This window comes from Phyllostomus hastatus, unplaced genomic scaffold, assembly GCF_019186645.2.
Source record: "Phyllostomus hastatus isolate PE091 unplaced genomic scaffold, TTU_PhHast_1.1 phas_contig_86, whole genome shotgun sequence".
Classification (NCBI taxonomy): Eukaryota; Metazoa; Chordata; class Mammalia; order Chiroptera; family Phyllostomidae; genus Phyllostomus; species Phyllostomus hastatus.
The window spans coordinates 25,829,197-25,842,588 of record NW_025333977.1 but is presented as its reverse complement, the minus strand read 5'-3'; the positions used below and the strand labels follow the sequence as shown (position 1 = coordinate 25,842,588).

Here is a 13,392-nt window from a genome sequence, read left to right as displayed (position 1 = left end):
TTTTTGATGCAGAAAATAAAATAAATTTCTACAAATAATATAGCAGGTTAGTAGTCAAGATAGAACTGAATTGCATGGCCCATATTTCATGATATATGCTATATTTCATCACTCTATGTTTATATTTTTATTTTGTTCCTGATCAAAGATAATTTGATTTTAAAATGAAGTATCTATTAAATATTTTTTTATGGTTCTACGCATCCTGGTGAAATAAGATTAAACTTTCGAAGTACAGTGTTTTCCTTTGGCTTTTGCAACATGAGTGGTTTCCAAAGGTAAACATAAGGCTGGGGAAACAGAATTCACTTTGAAAAATTACAAGTGTTCCTTAAAAAAAGTCCCTGAACTCTTGCTTCTGCACCTACACAGGTTTCATTTTTTTTTATAGACATAGAGTTATTCTAACATCTACTTAAATGGATTTATATACCATAAATAAATATTATATATATATAGATATATGGTAAGATACCATTTCTATTTAATTTATATATGTATATAAATATATATAAATATATATATGGAGACACACACACATCTAAATATACACAGCTATGTACTCTTTTTATCTGTCTGTCTACCTATTCATCTATCTACCTATCTTTCTATCTAAATATAATTTTTCCATGTATCAGGAAGGCAACTAAAATTCTGACTACTAAAATGTCAATATTTTGGAACTACTTCTACTTTGCTATAATCCAAATAATAATGAATAATTAAAAAATGGAGATGTTAAAAACTGAGTCAAGGAACTGGAGTAGATTGAAAAGTAAAATGTTATAAATGTAATTAAGATGCAGATATTTAGAGCTTAGGAGAATTTCAAGCAAAATGTGATCTAAACACCTCTTATTACTAAAGTTAAGAAAAAATTAACCTTACACAGCTTTTAATGTTAGAGATAAGCTTAGGACTCTATCTAGCCTTGGCATTTTGAGCTCATTTTGTTGCCACACTTTGAGTTCAGTTCACTACATCCATTATATCACGTTTGCTCTTTCTAATGAAAACATAGCCTTTTAAAATTTCACTAAAGCATTTAAGAATGAGTTGTCAATTTCAATTAAATGTATATAAATATGGATTATTTTAAATGTTCTGAAATGCCAATATTCTCTACAAATTTTGTCCCCAAAGACAGGTTATGACAGGTTAACAAATAGACAGCAAATAAATGGTGAAAGAAATAGCTGATAAATGTAAAAATTCATATGATATCAGGTATTAAATTTATTTGATTCATACTATAGAATTTAATTTTCTCCATATTGTAAACTTTCTCCATAAACTATTTTCCAGTAAACTTTCTCTATAAACTATTTTCCAGTAAAAATTGGTATGGACATTTTAGAGTAATTAAATTTATTATAAATGCAGTCTAATTTTATTATTAAAGACAGGAGCCTTTTTTTTAACTGCAAATAAAAGTACCTTAAACAACCAACTAGTTTAAATACTGAAACAAAACTTTGAAGATGCAGAAACTCAAAGACACACTTTGTATTTTTCTTAATATAAAATTTAGGGGTATGCTTGAGAATATACCACACATCTACTTTTTTCAGATTAAGAAAAAAGCTAATTATTATATTAAAGATTTATTTTAAATACAAATCTTTACTTATTAGTCTCAATGATATTGAGTTGCTTATCATCTTTACTCCTTAATACAATAGAAGACACTTTCTATCCTTTCTAGTACATACTATCAATAAAAAATATATAGCTTTTTCTCTATTGGTTATTTTCTTTTCCTCTGTCTACCAACAAAAAAAGAATAAAACTTTTCCAACCTGCTCATGAATGTATTCCTCGCCTACCTTGGTAATGGTTTCATGAAGTTTGAAAAAAGGATCCATTTCTTCAATTTTCTTTGCACTTTTAGGAAAAAGGGCCTCGGAGAGAAAACTTGGATCCTGTGGAAAGCAGAATAAAACATTTAAAACTCCTCATTGATTTTGTTTTTCAAGTGCTTATTGGATTTTCTTTAAAGATTCAAAAGGACTCTAAATTGCTTTAAGGTTTCTGTTGATTGTTGGACTTCATTTTATTAATTGAAACAACCAATCATGGAGTATTTTTAAACTAAAATGCATAGAAATTTCTAATTTTTGACATTATTTGTATCTATAAAAGAATGTTCTTTATTTACTCAGAAGAGATAATTCTGTGTAGTTCTTTTCCTTTTCTAAAATGCAAACTTATATGTAGAATAAGATACCTTGACTATAAAACCCTCATCTGAAACCCCATTTTTATTTAATATATTAAATTCTGTTTTAAGTCTGGTAGAATGCAATGTTTTAAATTGACATGATTACTAAAAAAAAAATTTCTAGGCAAAAGTGAGCATGTAAACTCACTCTAAAAGAACAATAAAATATATTTTGGGTAGAACAGTCTCATGGCTTTAAATGGTATCAATAAAGTGGTAATATGTTGTATCAGAACCTTAGTGTTAGAAGGTTGCAGTGAATCAGAGAAACAATAATTAGTCATTTTGTACTTTCAGGGGTAGAAAAATATCAGGATAAAAGGAGATGTGGGATAATGATAACATTACTACCTACCATAGTATGAATATTTATGTCGCTCCCAAATTCATATATTGCAATTCTAACTCCCAAAGTAATGGTGTTAAAAAATAGATGCTTTGGGGAGGTAATTAGCACATGAGGATTTCATCCTCATTATTGGGATCAGTGCCCTTCTGAAAGAGGCCTCACAGAGCTCCCTAGCTGTTTCCTTCTGGTAAAGATACAAGAAATCTGCAGCCTGGAATGGGCCCTCACCTGACCATGCTGGCACCATAATCTTAAACTTTCAGACTCTAGAACTGTGAAAAATCCATATATGGTGTTTATAAGCCACTCAGTCTGTAATGTTTGTTATAGCAAACTAAATAGATTAAGACACTATCTAAAACAATGCTCTTATAGTTATCAACATTATTAGCATTCCATGAAATGATTATTATTTACCACATAAATATAGCTTTTACTTGAAAACCTGAAATAATCAGGATTTCCTTATAAATAAAAAAAGATAGATGATAGATAGATAGATATATGACTTTTCTGAGGGCTCACATGGAAAAGAAACATTTATCCAGTCTGCGCCAACAATGACCACAATAATGTTCCAAATTATGCTGAATTCTGTTATAGCTATTTATTAGAACAATCCAACACCAGAAGAGACTACTTTGGGGTACACCAATGGTGGAAAAGAACATTAGGATGATGTAGTTGATAAACTCTGAAGTCATACAGAGGAGAACCGAAACTAAAGGAACTGGAATTCCCTATATATAGAAAACAATTCTGTGATCAGGTGTACTTTTCACCCCTTATTTTGAGCAACAGTGAAACCAAATGAAAGTAATGTAGCTGTTTGCTCCAGCATGTATGTACCTTGGATGATAAGACCATAAATCAACCAAAAGGCTTACCCGTCAAAAAAGAGCTTATTTATCAAAACCTGTTTTATGTTTTCTCTCTTAATTTTGCCTGGCAATCAAAACTAATTTTTCAACTAGTTCCAGTTCCAATTAGTACTTCACTTTGTAAGGCTTACCATAAAAACTAGGCACAAAGCTTGGATCAGATTCCCTGCCATAACCCCCCAAAGGAACTAATCCTGATAATTTTGAAGAGTTAAAACAATACATTTCTGTTACAAGAATAACTCAATCTGTGATTTTTTTTATGGCAACCCTAGTAAACTAAAGAAGTCAGTACAAGTGGTATTTTTTCTTAGTGCTATAGGTGTAATAAATTTAATTTTGTGTACCAGCAGGGTTTTGTCAAGTATTTTTGTCAATCAACACAAAAACAGGTTGAAGCTTTGGTTTTCCCACTTAATAATTGTCATCTTAATCTCCAAAGGATTAGCTACTGAATTTAAGGAATGTGAATAATTCTGTGTACTTCACAAAGATGTGAGCTGCCTGATGCCTGCCACAAAGGAGACACTATGTTAATGGCTTTGATGATGTTTTTAAAAAACAATAAATATCATAATGATGACAATGAGGATAGTAGTGATAGGGTGGTGATTAGGGTAGATAGGAGGCTGAACCTCCAAGGAAAGGAAATCCAAAAACTTTATCTATAATCCTATAAAAAACAGTGCACAGTCTGCCTTTAGATATGTTTATTTTACCAAATAGAGATATCTTTGAACTGACCTTAGGGAATGTATGAATGGGTAATTTGTGGTATTCATTTCCATTTAATAATTAAGGTTGAAGTTTTTAAAAAGTTGGCTCCATAATTAGTTTTAAACAAACTTCTTGAAATAATGTCATCTTATTAGTTTACTTAGCAAAACAAAACTCCCCAAGTAGTGCAAAGGTAAAATATCAGCCAGCCTCAAATTAAATAATCCCATAAAAATATAAATTAGAAGTTATAATTAATGAGGTTTTTATTGAACTCTCAATTATTGAGCAGCTGAACAATATTAAATTATCCACATGTGCCTTATTTTGCAATATGATCCCCATCTTTCTCTTCTTAGTCCTTCAGCTATCTCTTGTTGTACAAGTCTTTGTTTTTAGTGCTTTGCTTTACTTAACCATTTAAAAATACTCATTTTACTCTTACCACATGCTAGCTGCTGCATTAAATGCAACATTGTTCTTAATCTTACGGAGTTTAATCTAATGGGATCTGGACACATAATAGTTCAAACATTATTGTCACATATGCACTTAAATGTAAAAATAATTGTCTAATAAGTATATATGTTTGACTTCAAAATAATTAAAAGATTAACAGTAAGTATGTATGCTTTTAAAAATGTTTTTGCTGCTATTACATTAACTATGAGTGATAGCTGCTTAATAATATCTCCAATCTGTCGATGAAGAGAGGGAAGTAAAAGTGTTTTTGTTTAGAACAACTCATTGATAGGCTGAAACCAAGCAGTTTTGAATAATTTAATATATTGAAAACATACTACCCTATGCCTGCCAGTTGGAGATAACAATAAGAATGTTATAAAAAAATGTTGATAAGAAAAGCTTTTCAAGATCTACTGTATTAACTTGTCTCTCTAGTCCCTAATTTATATGTCTTTTCTATAACCTTTAACAATACTTAGCACACCTTTCTTCTTCCAACCCCTTTACCTAAAGTCTGTTATTTGACTCACCTGGTTCTCCATTTGTATATTATTTTCCACCTGTAAATGAATTTATTTTCCTTTTTAAGGCTTATTATTGTTTTGCGGTAGTCTGCCCTTAGACTTCACAGGCTCACTACGTGTGTTTATACACTTTTGGCTTTAACTGTCAACTTCAGGCTTGATTGTTCCCAAATCTTTATTTCTAGGCTGATCTCTGCTTTTAATTTATTACTGCTGTTTGTCTACAGATCCTCCAAGTGTATAAAACTTACACTCCATGTCTTAATCATCCATACCCCCACTGACACATTCATTTAACTTGGATGAGAGCATAACACCTATATTTTGCCCAGATGTGAGATTTTATGCTATTCTTGACTCCAATTTCTCTCACCCCATGTGCCAAAGAACTGTCCTAGCCAATTCCCATCTAGTCCATGTATTTACACAATTTTCTCCAACTTTTTATTCATTGCCATCGTCCACTTATTACTTTTACCCAAACTACATTCCCTATTGTCTATGGACAAGTCCTAACTCCTTAGTATGACATTTTCTTAAATAAGTCCCAACCCATATTTTGTCTTTCACCTGTAAACAGTTCTTTCATTCCCATAAAATAATTTAAACAATTCCCATATACTGTTTACTTATGTCACAGCAGGCTACTCACCAACCTTGAATGCACCCTTACTTTTACTAACTCTGTCCCTTTATTTCTGTCATTTCTTCTGTCTGGGTTGTTCTCCTACCTGTTTACCAGGCTTATTTCTATTCTTGCTTTCCTCGATTCTCACCAAGTTACTAGAGTTCAGTGTTTCTGTGGCAGAGTTTCTTTATCACTTTATACTTACTTTTAGTCATCGTTTATTACAGTTTTGTGATATTTCTGTTTTTCTTACTATACTATGAGCTTTCTAAGACTGGGTATTTTTTTCTTATTAAAATAGCCTAATATGCCCTGGCTGGTATGGCTCAGTGGATCGAGCACCAGCCTGCAAACCAAAGGGTCACTGGTTCGATTCCCAGTCAGGGCACATGCTTAGGTGGGCCAGGTCCCTTGGAGAGGGGGGCCACATGAGAGACAACTACACATTGATGTTTCTCTCCCTCACTTTCTCCCTCCCCTCTCCTCTGTCTAAAAATAAATAAATAAATAAATAAATAAATCTTTAAAAAACCCTCAGTGGTACTGAACTTTAAAAAAAAATAAAATAGTCTAATATCATCAGGCAACCCTAAGTTATTAATCTCTCAGTATTGTATTATCATCCATAAAGTTGAAATGTGAGGGTGTGTGTCCTTTTTACTTCAGAGAGTTCATGTCAGGATCAAGCAAAGAAACAAAACATAGAAAAGTGCTCAGTGTGGAGGAAAGGACTACAATAACACTGGATGGTGTTTGATTTTTATTGCACTTGTCAGGAATTGCTTTTCTATATAACCAAGAATTATAGTTTTAAAATTTAAATTACTAGAAATATGTGCTTGTATGTTGAACTCTATATGACATTTCTCCTTTGAAATCTGCAACTGTGAAAACAAAGTTTAAACACCATTGCTGTAGGTGACAGGAAGTCTTGGGGGGAGTTGAATGGATCAAGTGACATGTTCAAGTGTGTACTGAGGAGATCACACACTGACACATTTGTGAGGATAAATTTTGAAAAAGACATGATGGAAAACAGGAAATGTAGACAGAAGACTATTGCAGTATTACAGTGAGAAAGAGTGAGATTAAACCAATATCATAGTAGCAGAAATAGATAGGAGGAGATGGGTTTGATAAATGTTTAAGAGATAACATTTGTAGTATTGCCTACATGGTGATTAATTGGATGTGAAAATCTTTTTTTAAAATATTTTATTTGTTTTTAGAGTGAGAGGAAAAAGGAAAAGGAGAGAAACATCGATTGGTTGTCTCTTGCACGTCCCCAACTGGGAATCTGGCCCACAGCCCAGGCATGTGCCCTGACTGGGAATAGAACTGGAGATCTTTAAGTTCACATGCCAGTGCTCAATCCACTGAGTCACACCAGCCAGGGCCAGATGTGAAAGTCTTAAAAAGCAGTAAAGATTGAAAGCATTTCTAGGTTTGATAAACTGAGTTTGATAAGTGAAATTAATACATTTCATTAATTTAAAAAATATAGAAACACATAAAGGTTTAGGAAAGACACTAAATTTTAGACATTTGAGGTGAGGTGTTTTGGGGACATCTGCATGAAACTTTCCCAGAAGACAACTTACTATATTGCTCAAGACCAATATAGCTCAAGACCACATTCTGGACTAGAGATGTAACAATAATTTGAGAAAGATGTACACGGTAGTTAAAATGTAAAGTGGGCTAACCACACATAGACTGAGAATTATTTTTTGTACAGCACAGATGTCTGAGTGACAACAAGATCTCTGAATGGCACTGAAATTTAAGGGTGAAGAATAAAAACAAAACCCATGAAAACATTCTAGATGGGATAACCAGAGAGAAGTAAAGAGAGCGTGGTTTCATGGGAGTCAAAAGGGTAGAGAATATCTGGGAATGAGTAATCAGTACTTGAAAGGAAGTAAAGAAAGACCACAGAATGAAAAGTATCCACTGGAATGTGGTATTTTTTTTTCAGAAATAATCATTTAAAATATTTAGTTCATGCAGGCTTAATGGGTATTGAAATAAGCAAAAGCACTCTGCACATGCCTTTGTAGTTGGTACTCAATGAGCATAACCTGAAATAAATAGAATTATAACAGTGCTTCCCATATATCAGCACTGAGCTAAGTGCTCTACCTATATCACCTAATTTAATCCACACACTTTTATGGTGGGAACTAGAATTGCCTTCTCTACAGATGGGAAAATGGAGAAACAATGAGTTTTAGACACTAGCTCGAAAACATTCTGTAAGTAAATGGTAGAGCCTGCTGGATTCAAACCCAGGTTTACTTGATGCCACAGCCCACACTTTCAGTCTTATGCCATCCCTCCTCCTTAAGGCCCAAGTTCCTCATAGCTTTTGAATTTAAGTAAGAAAAGATGATTTCCCCACCTCTTGCTCCAGTTTCCTCCAATTCCCTTATGTAGTCTATTCTACATAAGCAGCAGAAACACTATGTACAGTTTAAAGGATATAATCAAAGACTCCCTGCTTAGACTAAATAAAATTGAATCTAAAAAGCCCCATGCGCACTTTCCTCATTGCAATATTCTCTTTTCTGCAAGCAAAGAATATACACATCAATACTTAAATTTAATATATGAAATCAAAACACTCTCAGGCTTTGAATGGCACTGACATTCATAATGTGTTGGCCTAAGGAATAAAAGTAATTACAGCCATAATTTTTGAAACATAACATTCTCATCTCTATTCAAGTAAAAAAGGACCTGAGATAATGTGGAGTTTGAATGGAAGTATAACAATCCAAGGGTCAAATGTGGAAAAATATTAGGACATTATATTCTGAATTCACTCATTTTTGTCATTTTGATTATTTTTTCAAGTTATAGGAATATCAATAGCATTAGCTTTCTTAAAAATATTCAAAACACCTTTATAATTCTATTCATATTGATCTAATATCCTAAATTTAGACCTGGATAACACATTAGAAATCTAATTCAACCAAAATATACAAAATAAAACATGAAAAATTCAAATGATTAAATAATTTTTACAGTGTCACAGAAGAGTTATTGGAGAGTCAATACTAAAGCTGTGTGTATACATTTCCTAAAAGTTTTGCCTTTTTCTTGTAAAATACTTTTAAGATGGAGATAATAATTGCAATATAAGCATTACAAATTTGAATCATTCCAATACTTATGATGCAATTTTGGTTTTGAAGTTCTTCCATGCCAACAAAATACTTTCATAGGATACAGTCTTCATATTTTAGACTTCATTCAAACTAATCTCCTCTACATATCTTTCCTTCTATCTCTTAATCATTGAAAGTGTGCCTGTCTTACCCATTAATATGGAGCACACATCATTTGTTACGAAGTTTGTGTTTACATTTTCTTTTTCTCTCTCTTCTTCGGACCCCATATTTTTATATATTTAGTTAGTTAGCTAGTTTTACATTAATAGTCCCACCAGCAGCTTTTGGTAACATTAACATTACTAACACAACACATAAACCCTGCAGATTTTAAAAAATGCATTTAGGACTATATGCTTATTTCTACCTTGACAAAAATCTCTCTTATGATGCTCATTTGCAGGAATTTCCTCCCCAGCTCATGCCTCTGTTTTTGCCTTGCCTGTTGGGATGTGGCTCAACCTACCAACTTTGTATCAGAACTCAGTCTGTCCAGCAGCAGTTGGATCAGAGCATCATTATTGTGTCCTTTGGACCCCAGTGGGCTCCTTATCTTGTCTCTTTCTTGGGGTGAGCCTGCTGGGCAAAGGTTTGTCATGCCTAAAGTGAGGGAACTGAATTAGGTACTCTTCAAGCTTCTTCCAACTCTTCCAATCACACGAGGGTCATAGAAGCTGCCTCTTAGTTACTTTCCTCTATTTCCTAGCACTTAGAAAAAAATTTGCCTATGAGTTTTATGAGTTTTTTTTAATCGCTTCGCCTTTTTCACCCAGTCCCTGAACCCTACCCTCTGACTTTTTGTTTTACATCACGCTTTTCAGACAGACAGATAAAGAAGCAAGAAAAGCTAAGGTATAGCAAACAACAACAAAAAAGCCAATAAAAATGATAAATTATTAAGCTTTCTTAATAATCATTAATTATTCCATACAGTAAAGCAAATGAGTAACATTTGTTAATGCCTCCACATCTGGGCTACCATTATGAATAGAAGAAGAACAACATCTGGCCATGCCTGGCATAAAGGAACAGGCACACGTGGAGGAACCTCACAAAGACTGGTTGTATTAGCAAGTTAACTTAACAAATGACTGGATCCAAAGTCCCAATTGTCAGCCCACGACTTTAAGATCTCATTACAGTACCTCTATAAAGAATTGTTATTAATACCACAAATGAATTATAAAAAGATAAGTTATCTCTTTTCATATCATATCTTTCACACTTTGAGACATCTTCAGGCTTTCTTCCCAGCAAATGAAGAGGAAAAAGTAACCAACTTGCTGATATAGTTAACACTGTGCAAGAGAGCAATACAGCATGGTGTCACATCATGAAGGAAAGACAAAATATTCATATTCATGGTTATTTATTTAGTCACTCCTAAATAGAATTGTCTGAAGCTGTGACACCTTGTAGTACAAGCTTCCACCCCAAATGTATCAGCTTATAAAATAGAAAGATACCTTAGAAATTGGCAACCTTTTCTGAAACCAACTGCTGATTACCTGCAGACTCTCTGCTGCCCATAGTCTTTGCCAGCAGCCCTGCATCTCTGTGATCATTCTCTGCAATTTTAGAGGAGACTCATTCCTAGCTTTCTCCAGCTTCTGGTGGCTCTAGCCGTTCTTTATTTGTGCCTATCATAGCTCATATCTCCCTGTGTCTTTACACACTCTTGTCTCTGTGTCTTCTGCTCTTCTCTATTGATATACTCATTGGATAAGTATCCAATTGGATTGACCCACCCAGGTAATCCAGGATGATCTTATTTGAAAACTATAAAAATAGCAAGACAAAAATAAGAAGTGTTGAAGCTTGTGAAACTAAATGCACAATAAAAATTGTTTTAAGGTTTAAAATCCATAATAAAGTTCTACACATAATTCACTGAACAGATCCTTTTTCCATAAAAGCTCATATTTACAAGTTCCAGGGGATATCTCCATTGGGGGACCACCATTCAGTTCAGTACAATCACTGTGTCTTCAATGGGGTTTCTATACTAAAGCCTGAGAAGGTTGTTTCTAACAACAGTCATCAAGATTTTAATTATAGTTCATACTTAAGTTTTGCTTTTCTTCTTTTCAAGAATAACTAAAATTAAGGAAATTTGTATTTATAAGATAATTTTTAGATGAGACAGAAATAAAAGTTGTTCTACTTAAGTAGTTGTGCATTAGCTGCAAAACAAAAGTATTTTCTAGTTTTGGAAGGTGTTTACATAGGTATACAATTTTCAAAACTTATCTAATGTTAAGATTTGTGCATTTTATTGTGTATAAATAATATTTTAAAATAGTTCACAGATAAGGGGCTTTATTATCTCAAATAGATTCTTCTTGTCCTTCTTTTAGAGTGAGTTTTGGTAAGGTCTGTTACAAATTTATTCAAAGTTTTAATGTTTTCCATGTTGTTTTATATTCAATATATGATAACCACAACTGCTTAAAATCAGCAAAGTGGTAAAATTACTATCCTCAATTTGTGAATGAACACATTAATATTCAGAGACATGGTCTGACTAGATTCTGCTAGAAAGTAGTGTAGTCTGAATTAGGATTCAGGTCTTATCTCTAACCTGCTGCTACTTACAATCATTAACCCTGAATCTTGAATGTCCAAATTTGCAGTCAGACCTAGACAATATAGAGGACACTATAAAAATAGCAAGACAAAAATAAGAAGGATTGAAGTTTGTGAAACTAAACTGCATAATAAAGATGGTTTTAAGGTTTATAATTCATAATAAAGTTCTACACTTAAATCACTGATTAATGAGCTGTTTGTGATAGCTGTTGAATAAACAGAGCCATAGATAATTCTTTTAGTTCTTTTTCTGGTATCTACATGTTCCAAGGCTAAGCTAAATGAGTGTTATATGTAAATGGTTTTTACTAATAAACTCAATGAAGTACTTCTTGGTATCCACAGCAAAGGGAGGTAAAGGATATGAGTAATCTCAAAGAATAATATTTATTAATTCAACAGGTGTTAATTACTAAACAATATCAGAAAATACAAAGGATTTATAAAATGAAGGCATTACACATAATCTCCTCATCCTTTAATTCTCCTGAAACTGCAAGTTAAAGTAAAACCAAAAAGCTTTGGCCTATCAGAAGAATAATAAAAACTAAAACAGTCTATCTAAAGAACTATGGATCAATAATAATTATTTTTGTGGCTGTCATGTATTGACTGCCTACTATACTGTGCTATCAGGAAGTGGACACTTGTGTATTTCTGCATGGTTATGGGAATCTGGAGAGATGTACCTCCCCGGGCATATGTTTTTTACTTAAAAGGGGCATAAACCCAGAAACCTAGAAACATTCAATTACATTACATTCAGAACATTTCATAATGTGGAGCGTCTGGCAGAAGTAATGCCTGCTTGAGTATGGATGGCAGGGTAAAAATATGGGTATAATAATTTATAATTTTAATTTGGACATTTCCCCTAAAATGTCATATGGTGGGCTTGAGTGTGATATTGCTATGTTACAAAATTACATGTTTATGGTTTTTTAATAAAAAATTTGTAACCAAAGGGGTATTATTTATGTCAGACCCTGTATATAACTTTATATTTCAAAGGATAAGAATCCTAGACCTATCCCTCTTTTTCCAAGGACGTGCTTGCCTTCGGGAAAGTTTCTCTTCCTCCCTTGGGAGAGGAGGAGGTCACTGTGCATATAAACTCTCAGATTCATATTTCCAGGGTATGTTTACTTTGCTGCAGCATAAAAGCCTATTTACCTGGCTCTTATTGCTTTGTCCCAGACAGAGAAGAAAATGAGGTGTAGGAAGCCAATGACATTATTGATGTATCTAATGACTTTGTTCTCTGCTCAAGAAACCTCATGTTTGAACTCAGGATAATATAAATGAATACAGATAATAAAATATGTCCATATTAGGTGCTTTAATAACAATAGTAACAATAAAAACAGTGTTCTCTACATTAAAAAATAAATATGATAATGTATACATATAAATAAATATAATAATTAATTTAAAGATAATAATACCTATGGAATGTTTATATATTTTGAATATGTAATATTTTCATATTAAAATACATAAATACATTTTTATTATATAAAATATATACCATTTATGAAATAAATATAAAATATATATTTATCTATGACAAATGATCAAATATTCTTTGTAATAGATATTTACATATAAGAAATGCATAATATTAATAAATATTACTGAGTGTTTAACAATATTTATTAAATACTTGATATCTGGCAAGTTCCCTAAAATCCTGTGCCTCTGCTTTCTCATCTGAAAAATGAGTGAAATAATTTTACCTGTCATAAAATAATTTAAGAATTTAATGAATTAATGTATGTAAAACTCTTAGAATAATGTATAAAATTATTACTCTATATAGCAACTCTGTCAGGAAGGTATTAT

At 32.5% G+C, this 13,392-nt stretch overlaps 1 protein-coding gene across 5 annotated transcripts in view; it reads right to left on the bottom strand.

Moving 5' to 3' along the window:
• Positions 1 to 13,392, bottom strand: part of NAALADL2 (N-acetylated alpha-linked acidic dipeptidase like 2) — a 1,144,210-nt gene that overhangs the window by 149,145 nt on the left and 981,673 nt on the right. For 4 of the 5 annotated variants that reach the window (XM_045851217.1, XM_045851218.1, XM_045851216.1 and 1 more), the window contains one exon: positions 1,800 to 1,922. In XM_045851217.1, coding sequence (XP_045707173.1) covers positions 1,800 to 1,922 — 123 coding nt within the window. The remainder of the gene's footprint in view (positions 1 to 1,799; positions 1,923 to 13,392) is intronic. The other variant, XM_045851215.1, reaches the window with a different exon arrangement.